Source organism: Rhea pennata, chromosome 2, assembly GCF_028389875.1.
Source record: "Rhea pennata isolate bPtePen1 chromosome 2, bPtePen1.pri, whole genome shotgun sequence".
NCBI lineage: Eukaryota > Metazoa > Chordata > Aves > Rheiformes > Rheidae > Rhea > Rhea pennata.
Genome location: NC_084664.1, coordinates 47,530,697 through 47,550,340, shown reverse-complemented (window position 1 = coordinate 47,550,340; position 19,644 = coordinate 47,530,697). Strand labels below are relative to the sequence as shown.

The 19,644-nt window shown below is 40.3% G+C and overlaps 1 protein-coding gene across 1 annotated transcript in view; it reads right to left on the bottom strand.

The window, feature by feature from the left end:
* Window positions 1-19,644, bottom strand: part of NEK11 (NIMA related kinase 11) — a 106,367-nt gene that overhangs the window by 55,074 nt on the left and 31,649 nt on the right. The window contains exons 5-10 of the mRNA XM_062567861.1: window positions 18,224-18,288; window positions 16,784-16,910; window positions 5,059-5,208; window positions 4,900-4,978; window positions 4,281-4,366; window positions 123-242 (exon numbers count right to left, since the gene is read on the bottom strand). Coding sequence (XP_062423845.1) covers window positions 123-242; window positions 4,281-4,366; window positions 4,900-4,978; window positions 5,059-5,208; window positions 16,784-16,910; window positions 18,224-18,288 — 627 coding nt within the window. The remainder of the gene's footprint in view (window positions 1-122; window positions 243-4,280; window positions 4,367-4,899; window positions 4,979-5,058; window positions 5,209-16,783; window positions 16,911-18,223; window positions 18,289-19,644) is intronic.

Genomic DNA, 19,644 nt, shown 5'->3' with positions numbered 1-19,644 from the left:
AGTAGCTGAAGCACCTTTTCATTTTTTTTTCTCATCTTGATTGGCATAATTCTCTTGTAAAACTGCCATAAGGGGGAAAACCGCATGGCTAGGGCACAACATTAATGTTATGCACAACTTACTTCAGCTTCCTTGCTTTCTCATCCGCAGCATTTAACTTCCTCAGCCTCATTCGTTCCCGCGGCGTCATCCTCTGCACTTCAGAGCGCTCCCGCAGGGTTTCCAAATGGACTTTCCTCTGCCTGAAATCGAATGCAGGCAAGCTCGTCCTTTCGTAAAAAAGGCAAAGCTCAAGATTTTTGGTGGGCTATTGAAACATACTGACATTTAAAATGAAATAATCAGAAAGTCACTATGCAGGTACTATATGACAGACTAAATAGACCTTCCTTCCCAAAGCAAATGCCTCTTTTAAACTGAAATATTTACACTTAGGTTCATGAAGAAGCATTTCAGGCATTTCATGTGAGAATGGGAAGAGGCAAATTCAGCTCCTTAAAAGATTAAGTGTTAAAGCACATTGAAATATTTACCTCAACTAGCTTCATTATTCAGCATGTTCCAAGTAAAAATGCTGTCTTTAATTTAAATGAAAGCCACTGAAAAACCAATATCAATTATAACTTTTAACAATCAACATAAAGCATATCTAGAATAAAGGAGAACGTTAAACGAAAGTTATAATGAACTTTAATTAAAGTTATAATAATCCTACTGTCCTCTTGAATTTCTGGTCTTAATGAACAGCAACAATTCATTGGTTAAACGTTCTCCATAGACCTGCCCTGAAAGCTGAGCATGAATTATTGGCATTTGTATCTCATTTGTATTTATCAACATGGGAAAGCAATATTTGTTCTTTGTCAGAAAAAGGATATAAAATCTGAGATCAATATCACAACCTACAGTGATGACATAAATTAAACCACAGCTTGCAATACCTTGGCAGTCCTATTTCACTTACACCAAAATTTGGGCTTGTTGAGTTCTATGATATCAAGTATGTATTTCAAATAGCTATTTTTGCTCTTATGAGATAATTTCACTTCTGATCATCTAAGAGCCCACTTCTACAACCATATAAATTGCAAAGCTCCTTGTGGATTATCATATTGAAATCAGGGTTTTAATAATGTGAGAAAGGAAGTGTTCGTTATCCTTTTCATATGCTGGCTATAGAGGGGAATACTGCAAAGATATGAATGTCACAGTGAAATATGAAAGACTAAGGACAAAGACAAGCACAGTTCAATTATTAATCAGAATGGAAACTAATTCTTCAAGTATAAATAAAGTAGACATATTTCTTGTACCTTGGAACAAATTCCAATTCAAATCATAAGAACCTCTAGGGGAAAAAAGCCTTTCTTCATCCAAGATGAAACTGAACTTACAAAGTTTTATGCTTTCTTAAATATTTGAAATTTATGACTTGCATAGGACTGGAATAAGCTAAACCATTAGAAGCTTTTATTAGAAAAAAATAGACTCAATTATACACACCAGAAAATTCCTCATGAGAAAAGAATGAACAGCTGTAAAGCACCAATGACTGGGGAGGACACCATAGTATACACATTCCAACTACAACATTGCTTCATTACAACAGATGTGGGCCATCTTCAATGTTTATATTATTCCTTTACTTTCGTTTCTCCATGGCATCACTTTTCAGATATTTTGACTTAATTTTAAGTACCTCTTCAGAACCTGAATTGCAAAAATGCTTTGGTGTTTTGCTTACCGCTAGCTATACAGGCAGTCAACATTCTCATAAATGCAATGAAAGTCATAATCTTATTCTTATATATATTGCAAACATTTAACCTGAAAGAATCAGATCATAGCACATTTGAAGATAATTTATAGTGAAATTCCGCCTAGGATTTTTTTTTCTTCTTCAAGTTAATGCCCTGAATTTGAAAAACTCAGGGTAGTTTTCCATGCTTTAACAAAAATAGTTGCTTTCCATTGCTCCGCACTCCATAGGATCTCTGGACTTTTACACAAAAGAAATGGACTTTCTATCCGCTTTTAATAAAAGTATAAGAACATTATGTTTGTAGTTAGAATCTGCCCTTCATCTTAAAGATTATGGACTTGCTTTTGAGCAGGTACAAGAATAGTTATAGACTCTGGGATATGCACTCATGTCCTCCCTGTACGCTAGTATTGTCAATACATGACATCAATTTGGAAGATGACAAGACTAAAAATTTCCAAATTAATGACAATGGATGAGGTATGGAATGTAGCATATGCCACAAATAATAGGAAATGGTTTGATCAGTCTATTCTAGAGGCACACGGGTATCTGAAGACTATGAGCACAGTTTGCAGGTAAAATACTGATTTCTCAATGTATCTATAATCTTTTGGTGCATATAGCTTATCTGAGATCCTGTACAGATTATAAATGAAAACCCAAAAAATGAAGGTATGTATTAGAAGTTCCTTAATGATTCCCATACTGCATGCGTTAATAAGCATTTAATACTCAATATAATTCAGATAGGGTTAGCATAATATTGGGGCTAGATTTCAATGCCCTGGAACTATTTAAGGCATATCTAAGGTCTATCTCTGAGACACATCACTGCAGTACCAAATAATACCTACATTTCATTTGAAGAGGCAGGAATCCACTCAGAGTTTTTTGAATCAATCTGAATACAGAAGCAACAGACATAAGTGATGTCTAATATTTCATGATTATTATACACCTATCTCATGTATGTGAAATATAATAGTATAACAGCAAAGTGTTGCTTCTAGCAGAGCAGTAATAGCAGAATAGCAAGAAGGCCAAAAACTAGACAACAGTCTCCAAGGGCTCCATTTGCTGTTATTTATTAGATAGCTATTTCTAGGCAAAACAGGCATCATTTATGGTTGCCTTTTACATCTACACTTCCAAAGCTCACCAGCCTGCTTCATACTGAAGGGGAAACCCAAGCAAGGACCTCCGGCCTGATGCAAAGACTCGTCTGGCCAGAGAGCATCAGAACAGGAGCCGCGGGTGGAAACCTGCACCTCAATTTCTAGCAACGAGCGCTTTACAAATACCATCTAAGGACTTAAACCAGGTAAAAGATACATGCAAGACTGCACCGCATTGAGTTCCTCCACCTTTATTCTGCTTTCTTCCAACTGCCGATATGAAACATGCCTTTGTTTTGAACAGCTAACGCTGGTCCCAAGGCTCAGAAGGGCGCTTGCCCGCAGCACGGTCAGCGGCAGCCGCTGTGGGACCGCGGCTGGAAAGCTGCTGACCCTCTCTGACAGCAGAGTGTGCAAAAATGAAGGCAGGAGGTCTCTTACCTCGGAAGGGATCAGAAGTGCCTCCAGGGCTGAACAGCAGCAACATGGACTTCTTTATTTGTTATCTAAAGTTTCTTTCGATTTATTAGGTAAGAAGCATAAATCTCGACAAGTACTTAGAGGTAAGCAAGGGACAGGGATGGCTGCTGCTTTTGCACAGGATGAAACATCATGAATGTCCCATTTTGAATGTGCCATCTCTTAACAGGGCAAAGCCACGTGCAGAAAACTCAGGGACAGGAGGCAAAGGGAAAGGCTAGCTCTGATCAAAAGTGCAGGAATAATTTGCAAAGGTAGAACAAAATTACCTGTATTGACATTTGCTTTAATCATGGCAGCATTGTAATTTAATACAATTTATTGATTAAAAATATATTCAGTGCTTAAAAAGATGGATTACGTGCAGAGGCACTACCAGTGTAAGATCCCAGTAACACTGCTAGTGTTAATTTCTCAGCAGAGCTACAAGACAAAAATAATGATGTTCTGCAGACATACTAGCTGAACATTAGCTTAAATGTTTATACTTTTAGTTTGACATCATTTAGAAACCGTAACTTTCAAATCCAGTAATTAGTAGGTTCATAAACAACAGAACTAGAAATGATCGTGACATTATTAAAATGATGATCTAAGCCTTCAAAATATAAAGACTAATGTCATAACTTAATTGCATACCAACTGGTACTAAATTAACACATGCATATACCACATATGTATGCACAGTTTAAACAGTTACATAATAAAAATGTGACTTCTAAAGTGACTTCTTCACCCTAAATCTTAATTATATATCTCATTAACGTGCTTGTCCTTCTGCATACAAATTTTTGGAGAACAGGTCCCTTTAAATATATAGCACTGTGAGATTAACACAAATAACTGCTTACAACATGATAGTACTTGGAAATATTGTAATTTCATATACTACTGGCCTCAAAACACTTAAAAATACTTACACAGCATCAACAATATGAGCGGCTTCTTTCTGCCAGTGAAATGCTTTATTTTCCACAGGCATAGGTGTGAATTTGTATTGTGCATTCTGGAAAAAAAGGGGAAAAAAAAGGGAAAAAAAAGGTAGTTTTGATACTTAGGGCTAAAATGATCCAGCCTCTTCACCTATGATCCAATACAGTCCTAATGCAAAGAGTGATTTAACAGTTTTCTATCCCAAACAGCTTAGAAAGCCAAACAGTATTTACACTGAATCAGGCACCAAAGAGCAAGATGCACTCGTTTTCCTTGAAACTACGACTAACCAGAACAGTTCAGAGACTGTATGTACCATGACCCAAACGTTACATGTCACATGTAAAAGCCCTCTCCCTTCATTGCTCAGAGCGTTTCAAAGTGGGTGCATGCAGCACGTGAAGCGACACCAGCTTCATTTCTCACTGCCTCCCTACCTCAGTCGTTTTGTAGTTTAGCTCTGAAAGTCCCATGGGCTGCAGTTCCCTTGGATTTCTATCAAACTTCTTCTTTGTCAACACATTTTTTCTGCTGCCTCCATTTCACTTTTGCAAAATGCAAACTCATATGGTAAATGCACAGCTATTGCTTTGTCCTCTTACCTACCTTCAGTTGCTCATCAATATAAGGGATTTTTAAAATCTCTGCTGCTGCTGGTCTCAGTGAAGGATTCTTACTTAGCATGCTGAAATATTGAAAAAAAAGTGATAATTCAATAATCATCCAAATTAATTTAGAAAACTGCTAAGCAATAAAACAGCGTACCTGTTCAGCACAGCATTCAGTTTGCTTGGGTATCTATCAGGAAGAGAAGGTGTATCACCTTCTACAATTTTTAACACCACAGACAAAAAATTGTGGCCACTGAATGCATGGTTCATACAGCACATCTCATATAAAATGCATCCTAGAGACCTGAAGAACAAAATAATAGGAATATTATGGGCAATGTTTTTGAAAACAGCATGCATAGTGACATTGCAGTAAATAAAAAATCACAGTATCTGTGGTTAGACAAATTATATACTGTTCTGCAAACAGGACACTTCCTTACGATGCTACCCTTTTCATCAGAAATATGCTTATTCAGATCACAGATTATGTTTAAAAACAATAGCAGGCATCATTCTATTTCCATAAATGCAGGTGTAAATTTAAGTTCTCAATATGAATTTATATACATATAATTGTTCATATATATGTGTGTGTATACATGTAATAATGATAACGAAGGGGGGGCTTTCTCACTAGTACTTTTAAAAGCAGTGCCTGAAATCAATTAGCGCAACATTTTTCTAACAACAGCATAAAGGACCAACTGTCTTAACTAAAGTAAGTGCCTATTTTTTAAAAGATTTGACTCTCTACTAACTTTCCTATTTCCAAAGTCAGTAAACAGTAACATACGGACAACGATGAATATATGAGTATATATGAGTGTATTTATGAAAGAGGAACTGTATAGGCTCAGACTCTGACACAAGTCAACTCCTACAAGAGAAAATACTTACTTTGAGAGAGGGGGGGGGAAAAAAACCACGCATATCATGCAAAAGTGTCAGAGAAAAATGAAAGCCAGTCAGAGGGAAGGAAAAAAAAAAAGAAAAGGGAAAACCCCGACCTGACAGACTGTACTGCAGCTGCCTTCTGCAGGACCAATCTGCTTTGGAGGCTGCCTGGCTGCGGTGGCGAGGAGCTACTGGAGAGAGTCCAGCGTAGGGCTACGAAGAAGATCAGAGGGCTGGAGCACCTGCCCTGTGAGGAACAGCTGTGAGAGCTGGGCCTCTTCAGCCTGGGGAAGAGAAGCCTGAGGGGGGATCTTATCAATGTGTACAAGTACCTGAAGGGAGGGTGCCAAGGGGATGGGGACAAACTCTTTTCAGTTGTCCCATGTGACAGGACAAGAGGCAACGGGCAGAAACTGAAGCACAGGCAGTTCTGCCTGACCTTGAGGGGGAATTTCTTCCCTGTGAGAGTGACGGAGCCCTGGACCAGGTTGCCCAGAGAGGTTGTGGAGTCTCCTTCCCTGGAGATATTCAAGGCCCACCTGGATGCAACCCTGTCTAACATGCTCTAGGTGACCCTGCTGAGTGGGGAGGTTGGACTAGATGATCTCCAGAGGTCCCTTCCAACCTTACTGTTTCTATGATTCTATGAATTGCTTACGGAGCCATTAGGAGCGCAGGGCCTGGTACCTCGGGGGGGGGGGCACTCTGCTAGGACCAGAGCAAAGAAGAGGCTACCCAGGGAAAACCCTGTCTGTCCCATGGGAAAAAAAGAAAAAAAAAGGGGGGGGGGGAAGGAAAAAAAGTGGTGGAAAGAAAATGAACAAAAGTTTTCACTGCAGGATGCTGCTCTTCAAACTGAAGTAACTATCTCCTAAGCCAAGAAACGTTGCCCTGACTCCCGGGGCAAGGTCATTGCTTCCCCAGATGGCTGCTGGGCTGTAACTGCCCAAGGGAGCCACCTCCATGCTTTTGCCTTGAGCCGCTGTTTTGCCTAACAGCCCTGTGTCTGGAGCCCCAGGCTACGCATGCTATGAGGAGCAGAGACAGCAAGGGAAAATTGCTTCCTGAGTCCCATTAGCAATCAGTTTATGACCCAAACCATATAATTTGATTACTTTTAGAAGTAATCTTAGCTTGTATAACTGCTAACGTTATAAAACTATAAAATGGTCACAAAAGCTCTGCGCCCGAGCACTTGCTTTGCTGGCCTTCCATGCCCCTGAGTAGGTTTGGCCAAGGCGCTGAGCAGCAGCGCTCTGCTGCAGCAAAGCTGATGTGTCCTCGTTTCATAGCGAAGCCGCTTGTGCTCAGTTGTAGCACAGAAAGGAGGGTCTGGCCAGCTTTCCGTATCTCTTTTACAACATCAGCTGGCATGCCTCCAAGTTCTCCTTGATGTTTTTGGTCTTATTTCTTTACGTAGGTGTTGCTGTCTTTTTAACAAATTCAGTCTTTTGTAGCTCTTCCCAAATTACGTTATAGTCTTTAAAGGCTGTTAGATCAAAATTAGCTTTTTAATTAATCTCTGCAAAACAGATAATCTGAACATATACACCTCTGTGGCATACAGCACTCGGTTTAATGGCACGTGAAGGTCCAAGACTTTACTGACTCTGGACCCTACGAGGCATACCTACACGTACCCACATACCACGGTAACACTCCTCCTCCACTCCTTGCAGGTCTTTGTGGCAGGGATTCTTCCCCTGCAGCTGCAAAGTGCTTGTCATTAATCTTCCAGAATATTTCTGGGATCTTTCTAATGGGGACAAGTAGATCTGGATAACATGGCTCAGTGTGGCAATTAGATAGAAAGGCAGTATACCGATTCCCATTAGAATTGATTCCTGTGGAGCCTTTTTGAAGGAAGGGAACAAAGGGTCAACACATTCAAAAAATCTATGAGATTTTTAAATAATGCCATGTACTTGATGGATATTTCCACTGACTTATCCCCAACGACCCTCAGGTCTTTTCTCTCAGAGTGCTTAACGTTGAACACATAGCAGCTTTTATAAAAATGACAGATTTCAGTACTGTTACATTTATTTTTATCGGAGTTGCATTTCGTTTTCCATTATGCTGACTAAGCATCTCCTCAATACTTTAAAGATTTTTAGTTTCTCAGAATCTCTCTAGTTTTTATCAGCCATTCCCAAACATACAGCCACTAACATTTAATCACAACATTTACTTAATCATCTAAAGACTTAGGAATCTTCCAAAATCACACATATTGCTTAAAGCATCTTAGAAGCTGAATACAAAACCCTCTTTACAGCATTAGTAGCTCATCTATCAATAAACAGTATTTTATATGCTGACAGAAATTTTTGTGCTTCTCAAAAAGGAAGTGGATTCAGAGTTAGCAGCAGAGCATTTATATTATGCTAACAAATAAGCCTCCTTTCAATGTAAAAATCCCATTCCAAAATGCTCCTTTACACAAGCTAGATTCACGTAATAACCTCAAACACAGGGGAGACTGCTATTAGTTATACAGATTTCATATTCTAGAGATAGCACTGGATATTGTAAAACCTTCATATTTAGGTGAGTAGACCACCTATTTCCATTAAGTCATATATGATGGCAGGGGCCAAAAGCATGACAAAGATTTGCAAGCTTAGGTCCTTGTAAAAATATGATATAATTTTTGATTTTAATCTTTCCAATAAAGGAAAGATTCTTCCTGTATCTTCCTTTCTTGTGCATGTGGAGGTGAGGTTTGATTTATTTTTCTTTGTATGTCTCTAATAGCAGTTATAATGAGTTTTTCAATTAGCCCAGGTATTTGATAGTCTTACGGTCATCTAGCACTTCTATAATAAAAAGAAATGGAAATAAAATTAAAAGAATGTTTAGCTCCTTGCAAATGTTTTATTAGTTCTTACTGCAAAATACACAATTTCAGCAAAACAAAGCATTAAGTGTTGTCAGCTCAATAAAAAAAGAATAGAAGAAAAAAGAAGTGTTACTGTTGATTACTTGCTCACAATTTTTCTGTCACTCAGAAAGGCAATAAGACACAGTAACAATAGGCACCGCAGCAGAAGGCACTCAGTATTTGCACTTGAGGATCTGTATCTGATCCTCGGCAGACGACAAGACTGCAGAATTCACAGTCTCCTTTGAGCAACCCCAAGCTCCCTGGCTTAGAAAACCTGGGGGAAAAAAAAAAAAAAAAAAAAAAAAAAAAAAAAAAAAAGTGGGACAAACAGTGCTGGCACCTCCTGGGGCAGGCAAAGCTTGGTAATGTTATTCAGGAGCTTGACAGCGATAGCTTCAGGTGGGATGGGAAAGAGTGATGCTCAGCCCTCAGCATGAAGAAAGCAGGAGCTAAAGCGGTTGGGAGCCCTTGTGCAAAGGGAGCTCCCAGTTTCCTGCAACAAAAGAGCATCTCTGGGGAAGCGACAGCAGCCACAGTTAGCTTCAGGAGCATCTGGGGCAGCTGCCACCCACCTCCTCGCAGGCTGCACGAGGACACCGGAGAGCACAAAGGGAACCCTCCCACCCACTCTGTCTGTGCCGGCTCACCTCAGGCATACAGCAGCGTTCACACCTGCCCAGAATGCACTGGGCACCTTCTTTTAGCTTACTCTCCTCTGCAAGAAATGCTTTCATTTTATTCAAAGAGTGTCTCAAGTCACAAAACTCAAGTTTCGGGGGGCTGGTTTTATTCACTGTATGGGCTGGAACAAATTGTTCCTGTGTTGGGAGACTCTCACGTAATCCCACTGGATCTCTGATCACTTTCCTGAGAATACACTGGTGAGACGCCGTCTGCATTCACCGGTGCTGGGAGACCTAGTCTGCCGTAATTCTTGAACAGTTTTAGTAGAATCGCATTGATGTAACATGGGTAGGGTCTCATCCACTATTTTCTACCAAAGATATTTTTAAAAAACCCAAACTTCTCCAAATAAATAAATAAGTAAGTAACAAATAACAAAATAAAAACCACACATGCCTTCTAAAATGAAAGGATTTAACGACGCATTTGGCCTAGGATTGAAGTGCAAAGCGTCTAACATCTACGCTTAGCTGGAAACTACACAAAACACGTGGGTTAGCACAGGTGAAGAGTCATACTTCTTGCGTACCAACAGGTACAGAGATGGTCAGGAATTTTTCAGTGAAAGCATTTTTCACGGGGTTAAACAAGAAACACAGACCGTCTGTTAGTCACAGAGTTTTCTGCTTGGAAAGGTTTGAAAACAACCCAGCTGTTCCCCTAGGACATCAGAGGTTCAGAGCAAGGTCTCTGCTCTCTCCAATTTAGACCAGGAATGCCAGCTTTGGTCCTTCACATCCCAGGTCTTAGCCACCAGGTTGTTAGCTCTTCTGTGTGGTTTCTCTCATGGTTCTCCTTTCTATAAATTATAAAACATTCACTACCCCAGAGAAAAAGACTGCAGCTATGCCCACCAGACAACTTCGCCTTTCCTGAATTGTAAAAAATGCCTTAAAATGACACATTCTGGCTTCAGCTTGCTTAAAACATGAATGCAATGCTATGGCTCCAGGCGTCGGGGAAAGACGGCCAACACCGAACACCAGCGCCTCTCACTCCACACAGCACGCAGGGCCAGGGCAGGTCACCAGGAGTCCCACACAGCAGCATCTCTGCGTCATGCTGGGCTCACATACAAGTGAGCCCCAGCAGCCAAACGTACGCAAGCAAATCACTGTGCTAGCCCTCCACCTCTCTCAGTCTCTTCAACTAACCAACGTCTCAGCTTGGCTGCCAGCGTTGCCCCAACTCTTCCCAGCCTGTCCGCTCTTCTGGGGGAGGCCCCAAGGGCAGCGAGGGCTCGAGCTGCTGCGCTGACACCAGCTTCCCGAGGAAGCTCCTTGCCTGGAAAAGAAGAAGTCGCCCAACCGTGACATCTGCAGATGCTTTCACTTACTATCCAGCCAGTCCAGGCCGAGAGAGAGGAAGTAAGACATGTATTGCTCAGTCAAAATGGACTAGCGCAGAACTCCAGCCCTGTTCTTGTAACTGAGGAAAAACATAAATGCTGCAGCTTCTCTGAGCCTAACTGCAGAACTTTCCCTTTACATAGAAACGATACAGTCTCAGGCTCTTTCCATCTATCGAACTTGTGTCATAAAGGACTAAATTTCTTGCACCAGCTACTGCATTGTGAATGTTCCAGCCAATTTGCAAGAGACAGTTACAGAACACTTCAGTGAACCTGAAAAGCACAATGTCTCCTAAGAGTATATTATCAACTCCGTGTAAATTAAAGTCTTCTCAATGAACAATGATTAAGTGCCCATGATATATTAGCAAGATAGCAATAACAGCCTCTTCTAGGAGATTTCTTACCTTTAAAATGTGCATACTAGTAATTCTGAGTTTTTATGTGTAATATTTTGAGCCTTGCTAGAGCAGATGGACAAGCCTGAAGAGAGAACGTTCCTTCAGATAGTCATAAAAGACTCGAGCAACTTCTTCATGATGAATTGACCTTCCTGCAAAATGGCACAAGGATTTTGTCTCTCCTAAGAGCAATGGCACTTCCAGGAAGGGGGCTCTTGACCACTTGCCCAGAGATCACTGATGCTTCGGCCTATTGTTATCACTGCCCTGGGGAGGGCTTTCTCCTTGGCAGAGAGGATTGTCCAAGTCCTTTCATCCATACTGCTGCTTAATATCACTCCATTCTTCAAAAAGGGCAAGAAGGAGGACACAGGAAATTATAAACCAGTCATCTCCATCCCTGGAAAGGTGATGGAGTAGTTCATCCTAATGTCATCTCCAAGCATGTACAGGAAAAGAAGGTGTTCAGGAGTAGTCAGCATGGATTCACCAAGGGGAAATCATGCTTAACCAATCTGATTGCCTTCTATGAGGGAATGACTGGCTGAGTAGATGAGGGAAGAGCAGTGGACGTTGTGTACCTTGACTTCAGCAAGGCTTTTGACACTGTCTCCCATAACATCCTCCTAGATAAGCTCAGGAAGTGTGGATTAAACAAGTGGACAGTGAGGTGGATTGAGAACTGGCTGAATGGCAGAGCTCAGAGGGTTGTGACCAGTGGCACAGAGTCTAGTTGGAGGCCTGTGGCTAGTGGAGATCCCCAGGGCTCAGTACTGTGCCCCATTCTGTTCAACTTCTTCATCAATGATCTGGATGAGGGGACAGAGTGCCTCCTCAGCAAGTTCGCTGACAATACCAAACTGGGAGGAGTGCCTGATACACCTGAGGGCTTTGGACAGGCTGGAGAGTTGGGCAGAGAGGAACCTCATGAAGTTCAACAGGGCAAGTGCAGGGTCCTGCACCTAGGGAGAAATAATCCCATGTACCAGGACAGGGCAGGGGCTGACCTGCTGGAAAGCAGCTCTGCAGAGAAGGACCTGGGAGTGCTGGCTGACAACAAGTTAACCATGACCCAGCAATGTACCCTTGCGGCCAGGAAGGCCAATGGTGTCCTTGGGTGCATTAGGAAGAGTGTTGCCAGCAGGTCGAGGGAGGTGATCCTGCCCCTCTACTCAGCCTGGGGAGGCTTTATCTTGAGTACTGTGCCCAGTTCTGGGATCCCTCGTATGAGAGAGACATAGAGCTACTGGAGAGAGTCCAGCATAAGGCTACAAAGATGATTAGGAGACTGGAGATTCTCTCTTATGAGGAACAGCTGTGAGAGCTGGGCCTGTTTAGCCTGGAAAAGAGAAGACTGAGAGGAGATCTTCCCCTCTGAGAGGGATGTTCAAATACCTTCAGGGAGCGTGTCCAGAGGATGAGGCCAGACTCTCTTCAGCAGTGCCCAGTGACAGGACAAGAGGCAACCAGCACAAACTGAAGCACAGAAAGTTCCATCTGAATGTGAAGAAAAACTTTTTCACTGTGAGAGTGATGGAGCACTGGAACAGGTTGCCCAGAGAGGTTGTGGAGTCTCCTTCTCTGAAGATATTTAAAACCCACCTGGACGCAATCCTGTCTAATGTGCTATAGGTGACCCTGCTTGAGCAGGGGGGTTGGACTAGATGATCTCCAGAGGTCCCTTCCAACCTCAACCATTCTGTGATTCTGCAATTAATTCTTGAAACTATCTTCATAATTAGTCATGAATTATCAGTCATAGGTGACCCAACACTATACCCTCATGGGCACCTGGAAAGTTAGGCTTATGTTTTCAAACAACTAGCTGCTTTAGAACATTGACTTTACAGTAGTAATTATTATTTTACCTAACTTGAGGTACCTGAAGCAATTACACTTCAGTGTAGGATCAGTCTGTGAGATGGAACAAGCACTCCCTAAAGGGAACTATGACTTACTGTAAACGTTATGCCAGATCTTCAACACCCTTTCTTACCTGAGGAGGACAGATGGCTCCAGCTTCACAGAGGAACCTCTATGCTGACAGTACGCTGCGATTACACTGTCGGCAACTGGAGACTCTTCAAAGGTGCTGCAGCTTTCCAAAGGAAAGGGATTCCTCCCTTTCTGCCTCTGACATCTGCTTCCTCCCTTTTCAGAAGTGTTTGTTTCAGGACAGAATTCTGTTTGATGCCAACTGCTACTGTCCCTGTAATTTTACTGGCAGCTACTGGGTTTGGCAAATTACAACAGCTCAAGAGCCAGCTTTCTGCATTAACAGCTGTGTTAAATGGATGAACATGAGATAAAGTTTAAAAAGGATGGAGCAGCCCCAGGAGATTTCAGCTAGCCTGCTCAAGTTTTCATCTACAGAAATCGCTTCTTTTTTCTTCTTCAAGTTTACTTGTGGCTGTGCACAGTTTTGCTAGAAACTGATGAAAGTAGATCTTTCTGTCACCTGAACCAAGCCTCCTCTGAAGTCTACAAAGACACAACAGGAGCAAAAATTACACTAAAGGGAACTTCGGTAACATAGGAACATCGGCACCTTGGAGCCCGGGGTTCCTAACCCCAGTGCTTCCTGTCTTCTGCAGACACAGGCTCTTCCAGCAAAGATGCCCAGCAATCTCCAGTGCTACCTTGGAGTACAAGGCCAGCAGCTGCAAGAGACAATATTTTGGAGGCCACTCTTTCCAGTGCAACCATGGCCATGGATTGAGTTGTGTTTTGGGGCAAGCAGTAGGAGTGCTGGACTTTCTTCTGTACCAACTTACCTCCTGCAGAGTCATTAAATGCAGACAAGCAATGATTATGTTACTTCCAATAGAAGTATTACTTTGATGCTACTTGTGTCAAAGTCTTCTATCTTACTCTGGTTAGGCATGCAAAAGCACCTCTAACAATTATTCCGAGCCACAGAAACTCTGTTATTAAAGAGTGCTTCCTCCAAGTAGTCAGCACATTCTCACCCAGCCATAAACACTGCAAAAAGACCTCATGGTAATCACTCAGTGGCAGCAGTTATCCACACGTTGTGCTACCTGCATGTTTAATGAGTACTCGAAAACCACCAAAACAAGCAGATAATGACCCACAACAAACTATTCAGATATAACTGCACTGACAAAAGAATAACATCTTGGGGGAATATATTATACTTCCATTTTTCACTGAAAACTCTTGGACACTACCTCAAAACTGAGCCCTGAAAGTCTTCCTGCTAAGTCTTCCTGTGTGTAACATCCCACAGGCAGTCCGGATGTTCCAACACTGTGACAATTGTCATTTGTTTTTACCTAACCTTCATCTGAAAATCCAGTCTTCCCATTTGCATGACCCTAAGGGCACAGGCTTTTTGTGGAGTTCAAGACTGATCTTTCTAAGCAGCAACAAAAATATTTGTATATCACACCATTTAGCTTTACTAACTCCTATGCCATTGTCGCTATTCGTGCAAAACTAGCAGTTCTGAGTGCTTATGTGGTTTACCATTAAAAATATTTCCACTTCACATTATTTTAACTAATTTTAAGAAAAACAACCTGATCTATAAAGTTTTGGAGAGGTTTCTGATAGATCAATCAAATACATGTCCCATCTATGTTAGGCACTACAAACACTGTAGAATCAAAGTGAGTGAATGCTCACTCCCTCAGTCATTTCCTACAACGTTATTTGGTCCCCAGCAGCTTGAGTGGCATAGGCTTGCTGCAGAGGATAGGACTGAGGGTAAGATACATGAAGTTTACAAATGAAGTTCACCTCTACTAGGTCTTCTTGTGTGCCACTGCATAAAAATTGTGTGAATGAGAGTAAGCTGTTCCTCAGCCCAGCAGATAATTCTATCATTTCCTCCTTTCTCACGGAGGGATGTATTAGGGCTGTAGAATATACTATAGTTGGAAGGACACAAGAGCAGCCTCATTGAATCTGACCTCAGGTGTAATAATAAACAACCAGACATGGACTAACACTTTTGAAACACCTACACATTATTCTGCTGAAGTCAGAATCAAAGAGAATGTGCTGTCTCTTGAATTGTAAAAATCCTAGGTCATTTTAGCCAGTGTAGAATTAACTCTGTTTCATCCTCTTGTGGGCTTTACATTCAGTGAGAATATAGAAAAATAAAGAAAAATGAAGAAACGAAATTACCAACTAACAATCAAAAATATGAGTGGTGATGACTGACAAGTCTTCACCCCAAGAGTTTCTTGGGTCACAAAGAGAAGTCTGTTGGGTCTAGCGAATCAGGGTACAACCGGTTCTTAGTGCCCCTGCTGAGGGCCAAAAACTTCCTACTGAGGGCAGCTCCAGTGCCAGCTGAGAACTCTGCATAGGTTGCTGCTTTGGAAATACAAATGCATAAAACATAACAGAAAGCTACTAGCTAGTGACTTGTTTTGAGGGGCCTTTTTCTGCTATTTTGTAAACTTTAAAACGGTGATCAACACATCATCTATAAAAACACTGGACCAATTTCTGCTTTTATTTACTCTGTATGATCTACATGGATTGAGACCTTTAATTATGACTAGAACTTAACCATGTTCTTCACATCCAATTTCAAATGCAATAAGAGGAAATTATTCCTTATAGTTAGAGAAGACAGAAGGCAGGTTTCTCAGCCTGCTCACTAATTCTCACATCTTTTGAAATCTTCTCTCAATATATTTTTACTGACTACTTGTATTTGTTTTGATACAGATGAACAAGAAAGAAGCTTACATTAAATGTACAACAGTTCCCCTATAGAGAGCAAGAGACAAGATTTTTGACTCATCTGTTCTGAATTTAGCCTGTTAACTGTGAGAAACGGTTGTTACCAGTCAAAACTGGTTACTGTTACTGTTCTCAACTGTTAGAATTATATCCTGCACTCACTAATATATTTTGAAAACACAGAGTGAAAACTAGATTAAATTATCAAGTAAGCAAACTACATTCTCGTGGTTAAAGGCTTTGTGAAGGAAATTTCCTGATTTGAAATACTACAGAAAGGTTTCGTAGTCTTTCAGCAGATCTCAACTTCTCAACTTGATTCTTTAAGCAATGCCTCAGGATGTGCTGATCACCAGGATTCGTCTTATCACATGAGTGCAGGATTGGCACTTTGTTTTCTTCCTCAGGCACCTGCCATTTTGCTGCTTGCACTTTCCAAGGTTTTTCAGCTGCATTCCTAAGAGGCTCTTCACAATTCCTTCTCAGCCTGGAATCATCATTTTCTCTTCCACTTGGAAGCTTCACAGAAAGTTTCTTGTTTCCATTGATGTTTCTCGATATGAGAAAGAAAAAGGTTTCCACCTTCCTAGCAGGACATGGACTCGGTTCACAGTCACCATGTGTCACAGCACAAACAGAAGCTGAATCTTACTCTCCTTTGAAGCCTCAGATAACCTTATAAAGCAGTGAAGTACCTGCTTCCTAACACAAAGAGCAAACCTTCGAATTCTAACGTATAACAGAAATTTCCTGGAACTGTCTTAGTGGAGAAGTGTCAGCATCCTACTGAAGAAGCTTTCTTTTACATTAAAATAAACATTTTTTTTTAAAGCAATTTCCTAAATACAGCTAATGGTAACCTAGCAAATGTTATTTTATCTGATTTTACTTTTGATTGAATAAATAATCCAACTGAAATAGCATGCTGACTACTCACCAAATGTCAGATTTTGTGTTATAGCCCTGGTGCTTCAGTGCCTCTGGGCTCATGTAGTACGGTGTCCCAGTAAATGTAGTCGCAAGATCACAAGAACCCATCAAAAGACAGGAAACTCCAAAGTCTCCTAACAATAACAGCATAAAGACCCCATAAAACAGTTTAATAAGAAGACTAAAATTAATACAAAAAACTTCAAGGTTACTACAGATTTCATATGCATTTCTGTTCACATTTCACTTTTTAAATTAGAAGCCATATAAGAAGCCAGCTTGTATAAACTATCAAAGCTCTGAAGATGCCAACACAAAAACGGAGTTTATTGGACAACTCAGCGTATTGATAATGGGATGGAGAACCTATCTCCTGATCATCACTTCGAATTCAACCCCAACTGGTTGAAACCACCAAAAAAAAAAAAAAAAAAAAAAAAAATCTTATCTGGATGTCCATCTCATTTAAATTTTTTTGTAAATGCCTGACGTACTTTCCCATCTCCACTTAACATCTATTTCAAAGAAAGAGAGGATTAGTCTTTATCCAACCTTGTTTATATTACCTGCAAAATAGGCCAAGGAGTTAAAATAAAATACAAGCCTTTTTCTACCTGCTCAGGTAACTTCTACAGATCAAGGCTAAAGATATTGTTGTCATACTAAGAAAAGTTTTGCCCTGACAATGTGTATGCAGTCAATATCTTTAAGCACCAAAGTCTGATACTTTGGCATCAGTGTGATTAACACCACCCAAAAATCAGAAATATGCTCAGATCAAGTCGTTATAATAAATGCCCAGCACTTTTTATGAAAATGAAATTAACACAAAATAATTCTAATGGAAATAAAATACAGAAGTGATCTTATGAATATTGAATTTTATAAATAAAGAGAATGAAGCATTATATAGATCATGAAATCTATATTAGATTAAGAGCATGAATAACTATAAAAAGTAAGTTCCTAAGTAAATATTTACATTTCAAGAGCATATGGAAATATTCACGTATTCATATAAAGTCACTGTTTTTATCATTAGACACAATAGAATAACCGTCCATGGAAATAATTTGCCAGAATTTTAAAATACAGAAAAATAAAATTTCCGTAATTCTTAAAAACACCACAAAACCATAGAACTATAGAATAATAGGTTTGAAGGGGCTCCAGAGGTCATCTGATCCAAAACCCTCAAAGCAGGGCTAACTTCAAAGTTACATGAGGGCAGCCTCAGGTCCGTGTCCAGTTGAGTTCTGAGTATCCCCAGGCTGGAGAGCCTACAGTATTTCTGGGCCCCTTTTTTTGTGACTGACTAGCAAATAAAGGTCTGACAAGAAATCAAAATGCTACATCAGATACCACCTTACCTAAATCTTCTCATTCACATTTCCGCCAGACTGTTCTATTGCACTAAAGTATGTCTTAAAAAGTAAGGAAATCTTACCAATTTTAAGGAAATTATTTTTCAAAAATATATTCTTTGCTTTCAAATCTCTGTGAAGTATTCGCCTGGAATACAAAAGGAAATTCAACCTCATCCAACTTGAAGGATTCAGTCAAGAATCAAATATCTCAAGCATCTCTCTTCAACCTATATCCCTTGTCAGCGAGGCCAGCCTGCTCCTACTGCAGCCCAACCTGCCAGCAACAACACGCAGACAGTGGCATTAAGGAGATCCATGCAGACACACAGGCTCATTCCTAGATGTCCACAGGCAGGATGAGCACCTCAGCAGCCGGTATAATAAAAATGCACCCATGGATCCCAGCCTGAGAATACTGATAAAGACTAAACGTGAGCTGTAGTGCAAGGGAGAAAAGCATGTTGCACTGTCTTCCTCGCTGACTCTTCCTAAATGCTTGACATCCTATTTTCAGCCAGAAGAATGAGATGTCTCACACTAGAATACGGAGTGGGGAAAACAGCAATAAGATCCTCACAGTCCAGAGAACTCTCCTTCAGACAAAACGTATTCCTTGAAAGAGCAATATTTATATATGCTAGGCTATTAGTTTTAGTTCAAATTGCTGCAGTAATGGTCTGGAAGCCTTCTTGCAGATAAAGGAATTATAAACGGACCAGAGATCGAAAGGAAAGGAAAAAGAACAATCAGTTTTGGCAGACATATTCTTCCATCAAGGACTGAAGTAATATCATAAACTACACACCGTGCTGGGACAAACAGCATCGTCTCTATTTCTTGAAATCTTAACGTGTGACAGTGCTTCTCCTTCCCATTAAGTAAATAAACAAAATACCTCTACAGTATGCAGAAATTCTAAATTAATTCTTGTTAACCTACAACCTCAACTAAATGTAAACTCATCCACCTTTGAGTTCCTTATAGCACAGCATTAGCTATCAGCTCTAATCAAGAGGAAGTCAGAGCAATAGTATTCAGTATGTACTGGCAAGAGATACTATATTTGCTAATACAAATATAGTAGATCCCCAGCCATTCAGAACAGACAAAGAAAGCAACAGAAGAGCTAAGATTCTTGAAATGTGAGCAGAAAAATTCAGGGGTAACAGTCTTCTAATTGTTCTTCAGCAATCCACAAGTTTTTTCTCAAATTTAATGGAATTATTAAATTTGTATGCATTGAGATACTGCAATGTTTTCCAAAAGTTTCTGTGTTCAGACTAGAAGAAAATACTTAAACAATTTAAATAAGCAATTTAGTCCACATCTCATTTGAAAAGAATTTTTGTATACAGGAAAAGTAATAATTTTATTATTCAAGATATTCAGCTCACAAATAGAATAAAAAAAAACAAAAAATAACTACTAGAAAATATTGTGGTACGCACATAGACTGCATATGAAAAAGAAACGTTTCTAATTTAATGGGATGAAAAGAGTT